The following is a 21,890-nucleotide window of genomic DNA, read 5'->3' on the forward strand; positions in this document are numbered from 1 at the left end:
AGGCCACCTCCTCTGTTCAGGGATGATTGCTTGAGTTTGTTGTGGATGGCTTCTTTAACTCCTCTTTCAAAACGTCTGTTCTCTCTAGCCAAGATGTGTTTCATGCAGCAGAGTCATGCCCTGAGTTGTCTGCTCTCCTGTGCTGGGCCATCTGTTTGTATAGTGTTTTTTTTGTTTCTCCGATGTACAGATCAATGCAATCCTGGCTGCACTTGACAGCATAAACTAAGTTGCTTTGCTAGTATCTTGGTGTTTTGTCTTTAGGGTGGAGGAGCTTTCTTCCTCAGAGTGTCACTTTGTTTGAAGTGAACAGGGATGTGGTGTCTGTTGAACACCCTCCTGATTTTCAATATTATTTTTTTCGTCTCTTCCTCTCAGTCTGCTCTGGATCTCTTGGAGGTCTTGACAAAGGCCCGGTTGGGCTATCTGCAGGGTTTAAGGGCTTCCCTGATGTCAAGTCAAGTCAGTTTTATTTATATAGCACCAAATCACAACAAAAGTTATCTCATGACACTTTACAAGTAGAGCAAGTTGAGTACCACTCTCCTTCAATGAATTTACACTTGACAATTCTTCATGAGCAAGCACATCAGGCAACAGTGGCAACGAAAACCTTCCTTTAAACAGGCAGGAACGTTGAGCAGATCCAGGCTCAATGGGGACGGCCTTCTGCTTTGACCGGTTGGGGGGAGAGAGAGCAGGAGAGCAGGTCAGAGATAAAGACAGATCATGGAGAAAGACAGATCTACAGAAGGAAAGAGAGGGACAAAGATAAAGAGAGAGAGAAAGGGAAGAGACTGGTGGACAGACATGGACGTGAGCAGGTGGTGCTGCAGGTGGCAGCTTGAACCTCTTCAGGTCTGTAGTCTCCTCCAGCATCACCCGGGATCTGGGATGCGGGGAGCCTGAAGGCTCCGGAGAAGAAGACGAGTTAGTAACACATATGAGTATGATTTATATATGACACAGAAAGGAGGACAGAGAGGAGGAGAGAGAAACCCAGTGCACCATGGGAGATCCCCCGGCAGTCTAAGCCTATAGCAGCATATCTAAGGGCCAGCCTAAGCAGCCCTAACTATAAGCATGATCAAAAAGGAAGATCTTAAGTCTGCTCTTAAAGGTAGAGAGGGTGTCTGCATCCCGGACCGAAACTGGGAGACAGTTCTACAGGAGGGGGAGCCTGATGGCTGAACGCTCTGGCTCCCATTCTACTTTTAGAATGTTGTTGTTGCTGATGTGCATCTGTTCCTTCTCTTTCCCTTCTGTCCGTGTGTGAATATTCTCAGCCCAGTGGTGTAGGGTTCTGATAACTCATAGCTTGTGGTCGGGGGGGGGCTAGAGTTGAACATCTCTTGAATGACAGGTGAAACATCTTGAAAAAAACTGGAAGTCCAGTTGACTACAACTAGTCCTTAAGAGATACTATGACCTGGATGACTGAGAATCTCCATCAACATACTTTCATCTGAAATGTCACTCTGCCCATATTAAAAAAATATTAATAATTATGCAATCAATGCGACCAGGTAACTTGCACCCCAAAAAAGGCCACATATACGACCATTTTGGTCACAGTCCTAGAGCCCTGATCATGATACTCACTTTCAGTCCACAAGGCACAATCTTTATATACACACACATATATACAACCTTTTACTCGCAGATGTTGCTTGATGAACACACACACACATGCGCAGTACTTATATTGAAGAAAATCATATAAGAATATATAAGAGCAAAGAAGGTGCATCAGGCACTGGATCTGAATTGAGGAATTGTTTATTCAAGGTGCTGCGGCCATACACTTTCATCTCCAACCTGAAGGTGTGGGACTTCTACACGGAAGAGACACTCTCAGAGGGGCCCTCTTATGACTGGGAGCTAAGGGGTCGGCAGGAGCGTGTGGTGGAGGACACCCCAGATAAACCTGACATCAGCGGCCCAAAGTCACAGCGGTGCATCGTGTGGCCATGCTATGATAGCCTTAACAAGGTAGTTCCAGACATCATCACTAAGCTGCTGCAGGACCTGCAGACTCTGGAGTCAGAGCTTGGCCAGACATCAGAAAAGTGGAAGGACATCTGGGACAAAATCAAGACGACACAGCGAACTGAGGCCAAACTGGAAAGCAAGGTGAGACCCAAAGGGGTTTACGATACTTTTTTCTTACAACAATATGCATTTCACTTTTGCAGCAGTGTGAACTTGTTCACGACAGAGCAAATGCTGTGAGACAATGCACGACTCAACTTCGTGGCCTTTTGGGAAGTAAGATGTTTATCCCTCCAGACACATAAATCACTCATTTAAGCAACAAGACATCACCAGGGCCTCCAACATTTGATTTTTGCAGTTAAATTGAATTTGTGGTTTGAAATTCAAAATATCTCTTCAGTTTCCATTGCTGCCCCCTTTGGGCTTTCATGGTTCATAGGCAGCTGGTCGCTTCCTCCACACTTACTTCTTACAAAGATGCACACAGGGACAATTTGCCTGCAAGCATTAAGCAGGAGTGGGATCCCAAAAAAGACATTTTGTTAACAGTAGTTTGGAACTTGTTCAGGTTTTTTGGCATTAGAACTACAATCCATTGCAAAGTTTTTTTAAGGCAGCAACAAGAATAATTTATTTCAATATCTCTAACAGGCATGCAGCAGAGTGGGAGAAATTTGTCTCACTCCCATGCATAAGATCACGTCAGCTAACAAGCATCTGCTAAAAAGTAGTCAAGATTAGCTGAATCATTTTCCTATTGTGTCACATGACAAGAAAGGGACAATGTGGAAAGTTGTTTCTGATGCAGTCATGCAGCATATCATGAAAGATATGGTGCCTATACAGTGGTAAGTAAAGGCATCTGAACCTTTTGGAATGTCATGGTTTTCTGATTAAATTTGTCATGTGATCTGATGTTCATCTAAGTCAAGAGTTTTGACAACTATAATGTGTCTGAAGGCAGCATGGTGGTGCAGTGGTTAGCACTGTCGCCTCACAGCAAGAAGGTTCCAGGTTAGAGCCCCGCCTCGGGCACGTGATCTTTCTGTGTGGAGTTTGCATGTTCTCCTTGTGCGTGAGTTCTCTCCGGGTACTCCAGCTTCCTCCCACAGAACAAAGACATGTAAATGGGGACTAGGCTAATTGGATACTCTAAATTGACCGTCTGTTTTGACCGTAGGTCTGACTGGTCTGTAAGTAAGAGTGGTTGTCTGTCTATCCATGTTGGCCCTGTGATGGACTGGCGACTCATCCAGGTTGTACCCCGCCTCTTGCCCAAAGGCTGCTGAGATAAGCTCCAGCCCCCCTTGACCCTCAACATGATAAGTGGTAGAAAATGGATGGATATGTCTTAAGTAATACTACAAAAAAAATTGATCTTTCATGTTTTTATTGAGAATAACCAAAAAAAATCCTCATAGTGCTTGTGGTAGTAAGTAAGTGAACCCTTTAGACTTCAGAAGTTCACCATTCTACAGCAAACAATCTACAAATGGAGACACTTTGGGACTGTTGCTACCGCACCAAGAGGTGGTGACTAAGATTGAACTATTTGGAAAAACACCCAGCACTACATCTTGCGTTGAAAGGGCAGGGCATATCATCATGAAAACATCATCCCAACCGTCAAGTATGGTGAAAGAAACCTTATGATTTGGACCTGCTTTGCTGCATCAGGGCTTGGCCAGCGTGCAATCATTGAAGGGAAGATGAATTCCCAAGTTTATCAGAGAATTCTTCAGGATAATCTGAGTGTCTATACATCAGCTGAAACTCTCTAGAAAGTGGGTGATGCACAACAGAATGGTTCCAGAAAAACAAAATCCACCTTTTGGAGTGGCCAAGTCAGAGCCCAGACCTTACCCCAATAGAAATGCTTTGGATTGACTTGAAGAGAGGCATACAAATGGGATGTCCAAAGAATATGGCAGAGTTTAAGCAGTTCTGCCAGGAAAAATAGGCTAAAATTCCTCCAACAATGTGTAGTTCTGTTCCAGGGCTGTAGGAATTCATTCAGAAAACCATGACTTTCCAAAAGGTTCACATACCTTTTCTTATCACTGTATATCCTTTTTAGATTTTTGTTTTGTGGTTTATTCAATAGAGGCAGAATAAGTTTACATAGACATGATGAAAACAGCTTTTTGATGCGAATATAATATTAGTAGCAAATATTAGTTTGCCTTGGTTTATCACTTGCTATAAATTATTGGCCCCAGCTTTGTGCCAAGCCGCAAGTATTTCACTGGAGATGCATGACCTAATCCGTACAACTTTACATAAGAAAAGGTCACTACAGACCTTGAACGGATTCGCGTTTTACTCCGCTACAGACCTATTGTTCAGAAGAACCATGCAGTTTAATGGACATGAGTTAGATGGTGCATTTTTTCTATGATGTTTGAACACTGGCAAGTGTCTCCCTCCAAACAGCTTACTTACCTTGTTGAACACGACACCTCTGCATGACAACTAGGGAGTGAGTGAGTGCATCATGATCTGTACCTGAATCTGCACAATCAAAGTCTTTCTTTATCCACATCCATACTTGGAGGGGGCAGGGTTTAATCTGTTGTTGGGCAGGGTTATATCATGGCTGTCGCTTGGTATGGAAGCATGTACTATTTGTTATTTTTTCAGTTTGTTACAAAAAATTGCAGGTCATCCATGTTTTTATTTCTTTTAAACAGCCCTCCAGTTTAGTCAGTTGATTTGTTTCATGTGGATGCATCGATAAGTACAGCTGCGTGTTGTTTGCATAATAGTGAAAGTTAATCGAGTGTTTCCTTATTATATGACCTAGTGTAAGCAGATATAGAGTGAAGAGGACTGGTCCAACCACAGACCCTTGTGGAACACCATAGCTGACTGTAGTGGTCTCAGAGAAATAATCATTAGCAAAGTAAAAACTGAGATTGACCTTGTAAATATGACCTAATCCAATTTAGTGCGGCTCCTTTAATGCCATTTACATATTCCATTATCCGTAGCAGGATGTGATGGTCAATGGTAGGAGGTCATTTGTAATATTGAGTATTGCTGTTTCTTTGCTATGATGAATCCTGAAAACCTGACTGTCAATCTTCTAATAAACTGTTGCTGTGAAGAAAGTCACAAAGCTGTTTAGCAACTGGTTTCTCCAGAATTTTGGAGAGAAAAGGAAGATTTGATATTGGTCTGTAGGCAGCCAAAAATTCTGGACCCAGAATTTTTTTTTTTTTGCGAAGGGGTTTAATTATTGCTACTTATAAGGACTGTGGAATGTAACCAGATAACAGTGACATACTGTACTGATCATATCTAAAAGAGAGGCGCTAACCAGTGATAAAGAATCTTTAAGCAGCTTAGTTGGGATGGGGTCTAGGAGACAGGTGAATGGTTTAGAGGCGGAAATTGTTGTACTAAGTTCATGCAAGTCAATGGGAGAAAAGCTATCCAGGTATATGTCTGGCCTACAGTTGCCTCTAAGGTTTCTGAATTTATAGATGATTTAGTGCAAGCTTATGGCAGGAGATGGATTTTCTTTGTCTGTTAGCAAAAATAGAGAGAACATTGTGGAACACAGATACTCAATGAGGACTTTCTCTCCCAAGCAAAGATGATGACACACTGTTTTATAACTCGGCTCAGCCAATACTCATATCGAATCCTCGTTTCATCTGAGCATCTGGCTCACCCCTAATTTGACACCGTGGGACCAACATGATCAAAACTCTGTAAGAGAATGGGTGGCCCAAACTCCAGTACATTTATGGGCGGCATGGCTCAGGGGTAGAATGGCCGTCTAGCAACCGAAGAGTCGCTGGTTCGATCCTCGACCCCGGTGACCATGTCGAAGTGTCCTTGGGCAAGATACTGAACCCATAATTGCTCCTGATGAGTAGGTTGGCGCCTTGCATGGTAGCCTCCACCATCAGTGTGTGAGTGTGTGTGTGAATGGGTGAATGAGATGACACTGTAAAGCGCTTTGAGTGCCACTAAGGTAGAAAAGCGCTATATAAAATTGAGTCCATTTACCATTTATCAAAAAATTGCTCAATGTTATTGGTAAGGGTGTAAATTGTAAATGCACAATAAACCCCTTCTTGAATCCATCCATCCATTTTCTTCCACTCATCCTGTTAAGGGTTATGGGGGGCTGGAGCCTATCCCGGCAGTTTTCGGGCATGAGACGGGGTACACCCTGGAAGGGTCACCAGTCCATCACAGGGCCAATACATATAGACAGACAACCATTCACACTCAGCCACACCTACGGTCAGTTTAGAGTATCCAATTAGCCTAGTTCCCATTTGCATGTTTTTGGACTGTGCCTGAGTACCTGGAGAGAACCCATGCAGGCACAGTGAGAACATGCAAACACAGAAAGATTGTGTGCCCAAGCCGGGGCTTGAACCCCGAACCTTTTTGCTGTGCCCCTTGAATCATTTTTTTTTTCATTTGTAGTTTGTTTTTAAGAAGGGAAAAAAAAAATTGTAGGTCAGCTTCCAGTCTGGCAGGCGAAATGATGGCAGCATAGACTAACACGCTCCCGATTGTAAGATTTAAACACGGCCCGGCCACGACTCGAAATACCTCTGTTCCACGGAAATATAAATGCAAATGAAAAGGGCCAAAGATAATGCCCAGGAAAACTAAGAAAAGTGTCGCACCAAGGAAGGAAACCGACAGCATGGAAGAAGATCGACGGTCACAAACTAGTGACGACATTCAAGCGGACACGCTCCATATAATGCAAAATACAAATTCAATTAGTCATTCCATAAAATGTAAATGGTCTCGGCAATCAAATTAAGAGAAGCAAAATTATGGCAAAATTAAAGAGGGAAGAAGTAGAAGTACGTCTCCTCCAAGAGACACACTTATCAAACTTGGAACATAAAAAACTAATAAAATGGGGCAATTTAATCAATATTCGTCTTCTTATAGACAGGGCTCAAAGAGAAGGGTGGTAATCTTAATTTTTAAGAAATTAAATTTTGAATGCATTTATGAAAAGAAAGACTTAGATGGGAGATTTGTTCTGGTTATCTTCAGGGTGCTTTAGTTACCTTCTTGAATGTCTACGCTCCTCCTCTATCTGAGTGGACAATTTTCAAACAAATTTTTGAGTGATTAGTCTCGGAAGCGCAAGGTACCCTAATCTGTGATGGAGACTTCAATGTCAGACTACACCCAACTCTGGATACATCAAAACCCTGCAACACAGGAGAGAAGAAGACTACCAAAAATATAAAAATTATGATGAGAGAGCTTGGTCTCTGCGATACTTGTAGAGAATTGAATCCAACTAAAAAAAGATTTCACTTTTTTTCTCATCCACATTTGATCTATTCTAGGCTTGATTATTACCTTATGTATCAAAGGGACATGTATAGGGTTTCAAATTGCAATATTGGGACTATGGATTTATCCAGGCATGCACCAGTCTACTTAAATGTAACAGACACTGAAAAAAAGAGGGCCATTTGGAGCCTAAATTCAGGGATCCTGGATCCAGTGCGGGAACAAATAAGAACAGACATAAAGCAATATTTTGATGAAAAAATGACAACAGAGAAGTATCCCCACACATTCTTTGGGATGCTTGCAAAGAGGTGCTACAGCTTGAACTCGAAAAAACAGAAAAGCAAAAATTGAACCGTTACAGTCGAAACTGGAAAAAATAGAGAATGCATGCAAAAAGACGCTAAATCCAGGAATAAAAATGGAAATGAGTAAGAAAAAGAATGAATTGAATGAAATTTACTCAAATGATATTAAGAAAAAATTTAACTTTAACAAAAATACTATGAAAAGTACAGAAGTAAATCAGCTAAATTATTAGCTTACAAATTAAAAAAAGCAACAGGCAGACAATACAATTCATAAAATAAAGGACCCCATTACCAACTCTACGCACTAAAAAATGAAAGATATCCAACAAACCTTAGAAAGATTTTATACAAATCTATATACCCAACCCAAACAGATGGAGAAGGGATGGAAGCTTTTTCAAAACTCATAAAATTACCCAAAGTGAAAATAGGTTTCTAATTGGTGAAATTACAGATGAAGAAATTAAAAAGGCAATATCACATTAAAGGATAAGCAAAGCGTCAGGGCCAGACAGATTTCCGGCACAGTGGTACAAAAAGATGAAGGACTTAATCATCCCTAGAATGAAAACTACATACAACTATGTATTTAAAACTGGTATTGTTCCTCTCTCTGGGAAAGAAGCCGTGATCTCCGTGATACCAAAAGAGGGTAAAGACAAGTTGGACTGTGGAAGCTACCAGCCGATAAGTGTTTTGAACCAAGACTATAAGATCTTTACCCACATTTTGGCAAAAAGAATTGAAAAAATATTCTTCTTCAGATAATAAGTCTAGATCAAACAGGTTTTATTAAGCAAAGACAGACGCAAGATAGCATTCGCCAAACGCTGCATGTGATTGAGGAGATAAACAAAAATAAAGGGAGTAATGTTAAGTCTTGACGCCAAGTAGGCTTTTGATCGGGTTAATTGGGAGTTCCTATTTAGACTATTGGACAAATTTTAATTTCAGCGAATTTTTATTAAAACTATTAAAGCACTATATAATAAACCAAAAGCCAGAGTAAAAATAAATGGAGCAATTTCAAACCCATTTGGCCTGTAAAGAGGGACCAGACAAGGCTGCCGTTAAGCCCACTGCTGTTCACATTGTTTATCGAACCGTTAAGTCAGGATTACTCAGAAGAAGAATATCTCTGATATAAAAATATTAGACCAAGAATACAAGATTTGGAGATCTTTCGGTTGGAAGTGTCTCATTAGATATTTCATTACACCTGCTCAGCATGGCGACCATACAGGAACTTCTAACTGTTGGAGGTTGTGTCGTTCTCAGGAAGCCAATCACAACCATTTGTTCTGGGCCTGTCCACAAAAGAATATTTTCTGGCGCAAGGTTTATTCAGAACTAGTTACTATATTTGGAACTGACATTACATTTAACTGGGACAAACTTCTTTTTGGGCTTGTGCACTCAGCTAACGTAAGTGTGAAAAATAAATGTTTATTTTGGATACTGAGTCTAGCTGCTAGAAAAGCAATTAAAAAGAAATGTCTCAAACCAGACATCCCATCTATAGATGAATGGTATCATATTATCAATGATGTGTTTATCATGAAAAGAATCCCTTTTCCAGTGAGGCTCCAACAATCCAATTTCAATGACATCTGGAAGCAATGGAAAATGTACATTTCCCTGAAACACCCTTCTTTTGTTTAAGCTTTTTTTCTATATCAAGTTGTACTTGATTGATTAATAAATTTGCTGTAACATTGTAACAGAAAAACACCCCATGTTCATGTTGTGTTACTTTGTAAAATGCTTTTGTAAAAGGAAAAACAATAAATAACAATTAATAAAAAGTTAAAAAATTTTAGCTATTGCATATTTACACTATATCATCCAAGCTTGATATAATGACTCATACTTTCATACAATTTGATATCCATTACATTATAGCCCAGGCCAAACAAGCTCTCACAATGCTCATTATGCTCCCCACACCTGGTAAATCTGTCTGCGTTCCTCTGTGAATGGAATCGCAATGTGTTGTGACATTCCACCAATGCCAGGATGATGCATACTTGGCCAGGCATGCGCACTAGACACAGTGGATAAAGTGGTTACTTGTAGTTAGCATTCTGCGAATGCGGATAAAGCGTTGTCCTTTTGCCCCTCTTTTACACTTAACAAATGTTATCAGACAAAAAAGATGATGAAATTTTGTGAGGGTGTGATGCCCAAAACAGTTAATTTAGTGTTTTAGGACAGTAAGAACAGAGTAGGAGCCTATGATATAAGCACATTGAGTATTAAAAACTGCCATTGCCAGAAGATGGTTCCAAATGGTCTGCACTGCAGCTATAACATGGATGAATGCTGAAAATGATGGCAAGGTCAGTGGCAGCTATTGAATTTTTCACCATTCTGGAAAACTTGGGGACGTGTACAAATCACATCATTCCAAACGCATTCTTTAGCATGCTTACTCTAGTTTACAGTTTCTGTGGAAAAGATAAAGATGAATGGTATTATTAGATGAATGGCATTATTAACTATGATGCGGTTACATCTACATATACAAATGAGGTTTACTACTGAACAGTTTTGACATTTTCTTATTTGTGCTTCTTATGCTGGCCTTTAAATGTGTACCATGTGCACCATCTAGCATAATTGTGTCTGCTTCAGTTCAACAATTGCATAAAGCTCAGACTTTGACAATATTTTTCTCAATGCCAATGCCATTTCTTTTTCCTCTACAGCCATCTTTCTCCAGCTCCCTATTGATGCCATCCAACCTGAGCCACCAGCGGCGTTCTCAGGGTGTCTACCTTCAGGAGAGCAGCATGGGATCCTCCATCAACCTGGCTCTGGACTGTGAGACCAGTGCAACCTCCACACCCGTTGCTGGTCGGCCAAGCACCAGCACACTCTACAGCCAGTTCCAGAGCACAGAGAGTGAGAATAGGTCTGCCAATCCACCCTAATCCATTGTCATTTTTTTAGTTAGCAAGGAGTCAGCGTGAATGTGTAAAAGTATCTTAGACTTCTTTGTTTCTGTTGATGTTTCCCATCAGAAGTTTTGAGGGCATCTTATTTAAGAAAGGGGCATTGTTGAAACCATGGAAACCACGGTGGTTTGTACTAGACAAGACCAAACATCAGGTAAGAAGGAAGTCAAAACTCATAAACCTCAAATAGATTTGGTATTACAGATTTTTTCAGCTTGAAAAAATATTAAATGGAGAGAATGTATGTTTTTGCCTCTCTACTCTCAGCTGAGATACTATGAGAGCAGGCAGGACAAAGAGTGTAAAGGGGTGATTGAACTGGCCGAGGTGGAGTCAGTCTTTCCAGGGACGCCTGCCATGGGAGCACCGAAAAACATTGAGGAAAAAGCCTTCTTTGATGTGAGTCATTTTGAGCTGTAGTTTCTTCAAATTGTGACAGCACATGGGGGGAAAAAATGTAGCATTTGTTTTCTTCTACGGAATTTATACCTTGAGGCTGCTAAATTAATTAAAATTTAATCAAAATTGCAGTTATCTACTACTGAATTTTTCAAATTGCGGGAATATTTGTCCAGTACTATTTTAAATCAAATATTTTGGTGCTACAGAGATGTCATCACATTCTACAAACTTAAGAAAACATCTTTATGATACAAATCTCCACATAAACTATACCATAATCATTTTATAGGGTTTTTTCCAATGTAAATAAGCATTATGATGTAAATATTAATATTCTCACAAATATTGCAGTGTCAGTCAAAATAACAATTCGATAAGCAGCCAGTATTACTCCATCTCAAACCAGACTTATCTGCCATAGGGTTATTTGTTTGAAAATCTGGACATTGATTTGGACGACAGTCTGGTTTGCAAGATAAAATTATAGACAACAGTTCCCTGTACTTTTTTTTCTCCTGAAGGTGTTTGTTTGTTTGTGTGTTTTTCAACTATACTTTAGAGGAAAAGGTACAGGAGTACAACCTAGAAAAATAGAACATTGAGCAGAGGTGAACAGATATGCTGCGCCAGGGGTTTATAATGATATAAATAAAATAGAATAAACAAAACAACATTTTAAAATAAATAGTGAAAATAAATTCTTCGTCTTCGTCGTCCTCCGCTTCATCCGGTGGGTCCGGGTCGCGGGGGCAGCAGTCTCAGCAAGGAAGCCCAGACTGCCCTCTCCCCAGCCACTTCAACCAGCTCTTCCGGGAGGATCCCGAGGCGTTCCCAGGCCAGCCGAGAGATATAATCCCTCCACTGTGTCCTGGGTCGGCCTCGAGGCCTCCTCCCAGTTGGACATGCCTGGAAAACCTCCAGAGGGAGGCGCCCAGGAGGCATCCTCACCAGATGCCCGAACCACCTCAACTGGCTCCTCTCGACATGGAGGAGCAGCGGTTCTACTCTGAGTCCCTCCCGAATGACTGAGCTTCTCACCCTATCTCTAAGGGAGAGCCCAGCCACCCTGCGGAGGAAACTCATTTCGGCCGCTTGTATTCGCGATCTTGTTCTTTCGGTCATTACCCAAAGCTCATAACCATAGGTGAGGGTTGGAACGTAGATTGACCGGTAAATCGAGAGCCTCGCCTTTTGGCTAAGCTCCCTCTTCACCACAACAGACTGGTTTAGCAACCGCAAGACTGTGGATGCCGCCCCAATCCGCCTGTCAATCTCCCGCTCCATCTTACCCTCACTCGTGAACAAGACCCCGAGATACTTAAACTCCTCCACCTGAGGTAAGACCTCCCCCCCGACCCGGAGTGGGCAAACCACCCTTTTCCGGCTGAGGACCATGGCCTCAGACTTGGAGGTGCTGATTCTCATCCCAGCCGCTTCACATTCGGCTGCAAACTGTCCCAGCAAGAGCTGGAGGTCGTGGCCCGATGGCGCTAAGAGGACTACGTCATCCGCAAACAGCAAAGACGACATCCTCCCGCCACCAAACTCAACCCCCTCCACCACCCGGCTGCGCCTAGAAATTCTGTCCATAAAAGTTATGAACAGAACCGGTGACAAAGGGCAGCCTTGGCCGAGTCCAACCCTCACTGGGAACAAGTCCGACTTACTACCGGCCACACGGACCAGACTCTCACTCCTCCGGTAGAATGACCGAATGGCCCTTTGTAAAGGGCCATCCACCCCGTACTCCCGGAGTACCCCCCACAGTATGCTCCTGGGAACACGGTCGTAAGCCTTCTCCAAGTCCACAAAGCACATGTGGACTGGTTGGGCAAACTCCCATGCCCCCTCCAGCACCCTAGCGAGGGTGAAGAGCTGATCCATGGTTCCACGGCCAGGACGAAAATCACACTGCTCCTCCTCAATCTGAGGTTCGACTATCGCCCTGACCCTCCTCTCCAGTACCCTGGCGTAGACCTTACCAGGGAAGCTGAGAAGTGTGATCCCCCGATAGTTGGAACACACCCTCTGGTCCCCTTTCTTAAAGACGGGGACCACCACCCCGGTCTGCCACTCCAAAGGCACTTCCCCCGATGTCCACGCAATGTTGCAGAGACGTGTCAGCCAAGACAGCCCCACTACATCCAGAGCCTTGAGATACCCAGGGCGGATCTCATCCACCCCCGGGGCTCTGCCACCGCGGAGGTGTTTAACTGCCTCGGCGACTTCTGCCCGGGAGATTGGACGACCCTCCCCCAAGCACTCCCCAGACTGTGTCTCCTCCACGGAGTACGTGCTGGTGGGATTGAGGAGTTCCTCAAAGTATTCCTTCCACCGCCCAATTATCTCCTCAGCTGACGTCAGCAGCCTCCCACCCCCACTGTAAACAGTGTGGGCAAGTTGCCGCCTTCCCCCCCTGAGGCGACGGACGGTTTGCCAGAACCTTTTTGGAGCCGACTGATAGTCGTTCTCCATGGCCTCACCGAACTCTTCCCACGCCCGAGTTTTTGCTTTGGTGACCGCCACAGCTGCACACCGTTTGGCCTGCCGGTACCGGTCAGCTGTCTCTGGAGACCCACAGGCCAACCATGCCCTGTAAGCCTCCTTCTTCAGCCTGATGGCTCCCCTCACCTCTGGTGTCCACCAGCGGGTTCGAGGATTACCCCCGCGGCCGGCCCCAGCAGCCTTGCGGCCACAGCTCACAGCAGCCGCCTCGACAATGGCAGAGCGGAACATGGCCCATTCAGACTCAATGTCCCCCACTACCCCCGTGATGTGATCAAAGCTCTGCCGGAGGTGGGAGTTCAAGATCGTTCTGACTGGTTCTTCTGCCAGGCGTTCCCAACAAACCCTCGCTACTCGTTTGGGCCTGCCAGGTCTGCGCGGCATCTTCCCCTGCCATCTGATCCAACTCACCACCAGGTGGTGATCAGTTGACAGCTCAGCTCCTCTCTTCACCCGAGTGTCCAGAACATGCGGTCGCAGGTCAAATGATACGACTATAAAATCGATCATAGACCTGCGACCTAGGGTGTCCTGGTGCCATATGCACCGGTGGGCATCCTTATGCTCGAACATGATGTTCGTTATGGCCAAACTGCGACTTGCACAGAAGTCCAATAACTGAACACCACTCGGGTTCAGGTCGGGCCTGCCATTCCTCCCAATCACACCTCTCCAGGTCATGCTGTCATTACCCACGTGAGCGTTGAAGTCTCCCAGTAGGACAATGGAGTCCCCAGCCGGGGCACCATCCAGTATCCTTCCCAAGGACTCCAAAAAGGGTGGGTACTCTGAACTAGTGTTCGGCGCATATGCGCAGACCACAGTCAGGACCCGTTCCCCGACCCGAAGGCGCAGGGAAGCAACCCTTTCGTCCACGGGGGTAAACCCCAACGTACAGGCAGAGAGTCTAGGGGCAACCAAAAAGCCCACCCCCGCCCTCCGCCTCTCACCCAGAGCAACTCCAGCAAAAGAGAAAGTCCAGCCCCTCTCAAGGACTCGGGTTCCGGACCCAGAGCTATGTGTTGAGATGAGGCCGACTATATCTAGCCGGTAACGCTCAACCTCTTCCACCAGCTCCAGCTCCTTCCCCACCAGAGAGGTAACGTTCCATGTCCCAAAAGCCAGCTTCCGTGTCTGTGGTTCAGACAGCCGAGGCACCCGCCTGAAACTGCCACCCAAACCACATTGCACCGGACCCCTCCGGTTCCCCCGATGAGTGGTGAGTCCAAGGGAGGACGTGCCTGTGTCTCCTCTTCGGGCTGGGCCCGGCCGGGCCCCACGGACCAAGGCCCGGCCACCAGGCGCTCGCCTTCGAGCCCCCACCCTGGGCCTGGCTCCAGGGCGGGGCCCCGGTGCCCCTCCGGGCAGGGTACATGTAGCACTTGCTGGTTTTTCCATGAAGGGTCTGTTGAACCGTTCTTTGTCTGGCCCTTCGCCTAGGACCAGTCTGCCTTGGGTGACCCTACCAGGGGCAAAATGCCCCCGACAGCATAGCTCCTAGGGTCACTAGGGCACTCAAACTCCTCCACCACGGTAAGGTGACGGTTCCAGGAGGAGTGAAAATAAATTATTTATGTAATTATATAAACATATACGTAAGAGCAGATGAATATTTTAAACTTGGAGCACAGATTTATAATTTTGATTCCTCCCCTTTACAGGAGTTTGATATAGTCTTGATATAAAGGTTATAAATGCACTAATACCTTTGTATAGATAAATGTGTTTTTTGAATACCCAACCACTGCTAACGGTCTTTTTTCTCAGAATAGAAGCGAAAGAATACATCATTTACACAGAGAAAAAAAATCATTATAGATATCACATACATCACAGTAACGACAGAATCTGATGTAGTTCACAGTACTCTTTGAAGTTTAGTGCGTCATTTATTTTGTTGATCTGATTTGCCAGTATTGCCTGTAAAAAAATACTCTGTCATGGTAAACCACCTCCTTCTGCCCTGGAGTCAATTATAATGTCGTAATAATATTAATACATCGCTTTTATATAAAGCTTTTCTTAGTACCCAAAGCGGGTTTATACACTTACAAAACACCAAAACAAACAGTTGATTTGTGTCCTCTGATATTTCAGCTCAAGACGACCAAACGAGTGTACAACTTCTGTGCACAAGACAGCCTGAACGCACAGCTGTGGATGGACAGTGTTCAGAGCTGCCTGTCAGATGCTTAGACAGGAGAGGAACTCTTAAAGGAACAATGCAACCAGGACCAAAGGAGCAGTGACAGACATCTCTGCCCCATTCCCAATGGACCAGGGAGGGGGTGGGACCATTCACTGCTCTGTTCTCCTGTGTTTGCTAGTGTTGAACTACAAATCCCTCACAATATTTCTGTGTTTTTGTTATAAAAATGCAAAAGAAAAAAAAAGTCCCTGAAGACCCACTCACTGTTGTCTCTCACCAAGTAGCTGCAGTCGCGCCCCCCTCTCGACAGACTGATCACTATGTGTGCTGGATGTCAGTGCATATTACAGCTCACCATTGGGGGATGTCCTGTAGCGCAGAGCAGCATGAAGACCCTTCCAGGCCCTCCACCTGAAAAACACCACCTGCTCTCCATTCTATTTACTTGGTTTTCTATTTTAAACACTCCATAGAGGAATGATGGAGGAGCTGCAGTTGCCCGTCTGCCAAGTCATATGGAGGACTTGTTGCATCACAAGTGTCCTCAGAGGTGTTGACACCCTTTGTCTCTCACTGCCCTGATGTAGCTAACCCAGTCTATTTAGAGGACCTTTGAAACCATTTCAAGGGTTAAGGGTTTAAGGATAGGCTTCTCAATGGCTCATGAAGGAATTTTCTTTTCTAAAACCTCAAGTCAGCAGCAGAAAGATACCATCACCTGTGTTAAGCCAGCAGCAGGTGACGAGGATATACTGTGAAAGCCATGAATGGAGATTAGAGTCTGTCAGGTATTGAGTGTGCCAGTGAATCATCACTGTGCGTGTTTACAATCTAGACAAAGCTTCCCTCACTTAGCTAAATTCTTGTAGAACCACTATCATTCATACATTTAAGGGAGTTGAAGGAAATAGGAGGGATCTGTGTTGTTGTGACATCTCAAAAATTATATATATCAGGAGCTGTTAAAGGTAGGATGATGGAAGAGGACGGATGCTAGTGATATGGGATACCTCGGAGAGACTGCAGTGTTTCGAGAAATGGACATTGGTGGACTGCGTGTCATACAAGAATGTTTGTTTAATGGATAATTCATGTATTTTTCAACCTCGGTTTTTTGTGTGTTGATTAAAATGATTGACAAAGACAAAAATTTTTGCAACTGTTCCAACATTGAGCGAGAACACAATGGAGTAACCATCAGCATCAAAGTACATCCAGTAAAAGTTGGCTTACAACATAATAGAAATGATGCGACAGATATATGTGTGTCAAACATGGAACTGAAATTCCCTCTGGTCTCAAAGGCCTTTTCAAATTAATGTTTGACTCATGAGAAAAATTATCTCCAGCACAGTGATGTCCATCATGTGGAGACTCACTGTTGTGTAGTGTCTAAGTTGTCCAATCATCAATAAAATAAAAATCATTGTCTTTACTACTTTGGGGCTATTTCTCTGTGGGGATCAGATGACTCTTATACAAATACAGTAATACACATCAAAGCAGCATAATATTCCTCAATGACCTTGGAAATGTATTATTTGCAGCAGTTTCTTTGATGTCGCAAGTGACAAACTCAATTGTGATATATTTCAGCTTTAACTCACAAGTACATGTCACAACACTGATGTAGAAAGTTAAACTTAAATTCAAATTCAGATTCAGAAAATTATTTATTTCCATGGGGGGCAATTAAATGAAGGATTATGCAAATAATTATGTTGTCAGACACCAAAAATAACAATCTGAAGCTATATTTGGTGAAAATGAGCACTTCTACTGGGCAGATTTTGACACTTACCATTGCAGTGTAGCTGGATGCCATTGAAGTTTAAGCATTCTCGCTCAGTATTCCAATAATTTTTGTCCCAGTCAATTGTTTTGACTTAAACACATGAAAAAAATATATGGTATAGGCTGGAAAAATTAAAGAATTTCTCTTTGCAGAGGATTGTGCTATTTTTAAACCTGGGTCTTGTTATCATGGTGTCCATTCTGAGTGTAGCTTACCTGTTCTCTGGCTAAGATTTTTAAAATAACATGACTGGTAAAAGCAGCATGAGGCTCCTGACAGTAATTTGTTTTATTTTGAATGCTTGTCTCCAAATTTTAACAGAACCTACCAAAATAGATTTGTAATAAGGATCAGAATACATTTTTTGCATATGCATCATTCAAAGCATTCAAGGAATCCTTAGAATACATCACATTGTGATGTCTTTGTAGCTAAACTAATCTAGCTGTACTTCAACAGAAATATATGGACATAAAATGACTTTGCTACAACAGAAAGTTTCCATGTTTTGCAGCGAGTCCCATGATTCAGCCACACAACCTCAGAATGGCCCTAGTTATTGGAACAGGACTACAGATGCTGCAAGAATCCTGGGCTGGGTTTGCACTTCATTTGAACACAAGGTCCATCATCATGTCTGTGTGAAGTTGTTTTATCACTTATCTCCAGTGTTTCAACTTCATCACCAATAAGCTTTGGTAATGAAGTTTGTAAATAGATGTGTCTACATCTTTTAGAGTGTAGAGAACCCATACATTTAGCTAGAAGGCTGCAAAAATGGAGCCACTTTTTTAAAGGTTTGTCAGACTGCCCTCCCTGACACACAAACACGTAACAAAAACCACTCTGACCCACACTTAACACAAACCCTGTTATATAAGAATACTGCTGTCTTTGTTGAGCATAATATTTGAAATTGTAGATTTTTTTTCTTTTTTGTGTCTAACTCCTTTGTATATACTACTCCAGATTTGTATGTAACGTTTATTGTAGTAATTTATTTAACTTGTCTCCTCCTTAAGAAAGTTCCTCAAACACCACTCTATTTTAAGATTAGGAATTCAATGTGCCATTTGTTTTTTCTGTATTAATGTGACTAAAGCTTCTTTTGTTTTTGTTTTTAATTTTACAAGCAAACCCTCAATGTCTGTTTTGTAAACATAGTCCTTACCCAATAGCACCCAGACTGGAATTATTTGAAAGTGGAAAAGCATGGGCTGGTTTGATGATAGTTGCTCACCAGTGAGATATTTCTTTAGACTTATTTGAATACTGATTAAAGTCTAAATCAACAACTAAAACACTCAGTCTTACTGTTGGCTACTCTGGTATGTGCTTAGCTCATAATTAAATAGCCAGTGACAAGGTGGGGAAATGGAAGACAGTTCATTTGAATCATATCAAATCAAGATCAATGGGGTGCATTGGTAAGATTTATAGTGATTCAGTGAGTGGTTCATCTTCCCATTATCTCATCACATCAGCTACGCCTTGTCATTAACTGTTTGTTGTTCAGACGCAGGTGGTCTTGTTTCCATAATCTCTAGAGCAAAGCAGAAGCAGGAATCAGCCCACAGAGAGACTGTGTGTGTGTGTGTATGTGTTCTTAGGTTCTGAAAACAGTTCACTTAGACCCAGTTAATCATTTTCCTCTACTCATGTCTCAAAAGCAAGTCATTGCAAAAGTTAAATTAACCACAACTATAAGACATAATAATCCTTTTTATTTATTTTGACTTTTTTTTTAAATGAGAAATGACCTTCTGAGCCGGGTTATGTTGTCAATCACGTCAATATAGTTTCTAGAATTCAAATAAATCTGTGGGTTTAATGTTAATGTGTTTTGTGTCTGTTGTCTATTGTATTTATTATTTACTGGTTTAATCTGGATCCCGAAAGGACACTGATCAGAATGGTTTGATCGAGCCACAACACTATGAGGTGTAGGATTATTCTGGAGTTAGATCCTAATTAAATTCATGAAAGCAGCTCTTTTCAATTAAAGTCACCTAACAAATAATCATACAGCACTGAACTACCTTCAGAATGATCTCTTCAGCAGTCATTTTGTGAATCCAAACATTTCCTCTAAATATATCAGGGTATTCTTCAATGACAAACTTAATCAAATAAATCTTCAAATATTTTGTGCGTGTGTTTGCTTTTCCCAACAACTATTAATCCATTCAGTTTTAAAAAAGATCAGTCATGAGTTAGAAGTCATTTGGTCAAGCAGTTGTTGAGAAAATCAAAATAGCCTATAAATCAAAGCGTTTGCAGATTAATGCATTGTCATCAGATTTTAGTGAAACAATTGATTTTGTGGGGGAGTAACAGAGGATTAGTTTGGTAAACTGTCTTTATTCCATCAAATTTATATTGAAACAGCTAGAAAAGATTGGCTGCCGCCCCTGAATCTGTTTTTTTTTAAGTCTTCAAAAAGTGATTAATGAACAATGACGAAAAAAATGCAGTTCACGCTGACTATCAGACTAGTTAAATAATTTTAAATGTTTAATTTTTAAAGCATTTGAATACGGCAGGCTGGAATACTCCAGTCTGGCCACCTAAGTTTTATACATTTGTTGAAAGTTTTGAATGTGTCTGCTAATTGTGATGATGTCAAATCATTCTGATCGCCACAACATACACTTTTAAATTATTGTGTGCTCTACATTAAGGATTCAAGGTGTCCGTTTGATTGTAAAAGAACAGTTGTGCAAAAAAAAATTTAAGCTGGTAGTCTCTAGTACAGATGAAAGAAAGACAAAATGAGACAAATGTGGATATCAAACACCAAAATAAAATGGCACACTTAAAAGCTCTCAGATCAAATTTTGTAATGTGAGACTTTAAAACACTGACTACTTTTAAGTCCAGGCTTAAGACTTTCCTTTATGAAAGAGCCTTCAGTTAGGAGTGGTTCAGGTAGCTCTGAACCATTGATAGCTATGCTGCTATAGGTTTAGACTGCTGGGGGACACATCAGGTTACATGGAGCCCTCCCCTCCTCTCTGTACATTTTGGAACTGTCATTACCATTACTTGTTGCACTTTGTAGTTTGGCCTTGGTGTCTCGCAGTCTCTCTGTTTCCACAGATCCACCAGAGCTCCATCGCTCTGATCCAACCGCCACCTGCATCACCCCCCTACTCCCCCGTTGTTTTTTTCCTTGCTGTTACACCGGCCTGTGCTCCCCTCCCATGAACCAGTCTGCCATCCAGTCCCCCATCAAGCTGGCTTGCTCTCCCTGCCTCCCCTTCCAGAAGCTTCCTTCAAATGTTAACATTTTCATGTTTCCCACATTTAGTCTTGTAAACTGTTTTCTTCTCTGTAATAACATCTACTGCATGTCTGTCAGTCCTGGGTGAGGGATCCCTCCTCTGTTGCTTACCCTGAGGTTTCTCAGATTTTTCCCTGTTAAAAGGGTTTTCTATGGAGTTTTTCCTCAGTCGATGTGAGGGTCTAATGGCAGAGGATGTTATGCCATGTGAAGCCCTTTGAGACAAACTTGTGAAAACGGGCAATACAAATAAAATTGCCTTGTAAACTTAAGACAATTTCATACACAAGGTTGAGTTATTTTCTTTTTCATTTCTACTTCACAATAATCGCCCACTTAACCAAGTGTTTGTTTTGTTTTAAAAAAAAAACAAAAAAACTGAGTTTGGTAGGAGAGAGACTAAGATGTTATCCAGACTAGGAGTTGTCAATATACAGTAGCTGCAACCAGGTGGCGGCAAACGGCTCACAGTTAATGAGTATGAGTTTCCTACTTCAGACACAATAGTTTCATCTTTTTAACGGTTTTGTCATTGCTAATGTGTTGAGGGAAAGGGACGCTAATTCCACTAATACTGCGCAATAATTTTGAGAGGATTCTTTAGTTGCCCAACAACGCCACCCTGGGAATTTCACCCAGAGAGTTTTATTTTTCTTACTAGGGGGACAAGACACACAGGTAAGTTCCATTCATCGGCTGGAGACGTGGTTTGTGGTGTAAAAAAATATATTTTATTTAGATATCAAGTTAAAATCAATCTGCAATCAGACATTCACATACACACCTAACAAAGGAAAAAAAAGGAAAATTGATCAGGGCAGAGACTTCGAGGGGGGGTGAGCGATTGTATCTGGGGGGAGTTCACCCAAATTAAGGAAATCAAAAATAAGTCACCCACACACGCACACCAGGAAGTGACAGTCACCTGGGAAACAGCACACAAAGGAGGGGACACCACCACCGGCCTCTGACACTGAAACAAGAAAAAAAAAAAAACACAATTTAAGAGTTACACTCAAACCAAATGTAAAGATAATTCAATTGGTGGGAGAAGTTAAATCAAAATAACCTATAGAAAGAAGAAAATTTTAATCATTCAAATACAGCCCAAAATAAATCAAAGCAAAATACCTAATTCAAAGAAAACTAATAATTCAAAACACGATTTAACCAAAAAGGCGAACACAAATGAAAGAAAGTTAACCCT

General features: G+C 42.3%; 1 protein-coding gene across 5 annotated transcripts in view; it reads left to right on the forward strand.

Moving 5' to 3' along the window:
- sbf1 (SET binding factor 1) overlaps window positions 1-19,517 on the forward strand; it is a 116,710-nt gene extending 97,193 nt beyond the window's left edge. For 2 of the 5 annotated variants that reach the window (XM_086200935.1, XM_086200936.1), the window contains 5 exons: window positions 1,789-2,133; window positions 10,301-10,506; window positions 10,616-10,703; window positions 10,817-10,948; window positions 15,554-19,517. In XM_086200935.1, coding sequence (XP_086057061.1) covers window positions 1,789-2,133; window positions 10,301-10,506; window positions 10,616-10,703; window positions 10,817-10,948; window positions 15,554-15,652 — 870 coding nt within the window. In that variant the 3' untranslated portion in view covers window positions 15,653-19,517. The remainder of the gene's footprint in view (window positions 1-1,788; window positions 2,134-10,300; window positions 10,507-10,615; window positions 10,704-10,816; window positions 10,949-15,553) is intronic. The other 3 variants (XM_086200937.1, XM_086200938.1, XM_086200939.1) reach the window with 2 other exon arrangements.
- Window positions 19,518-21,890: the final 2,373 nt, after the last annotated feature.

The sequence above is a fragment of the Aulostomus chinensis genome, chromosome 4, assembly GCF_037954235.1.
Source record: "Aulostomus chinensis isolate RoL2024-O1b breed Wild chromosome 4, RoL_Achi_v1.0, whole genome shotgun sequence".
Classification (NCBI taxonomy): domain Eukaryota; kingdom Metazoa; phylum Chordata; class Actinopteri; order Syngnathiformes; family Aulostomidae; genus Aulostomus; species Aulostomus chinensis.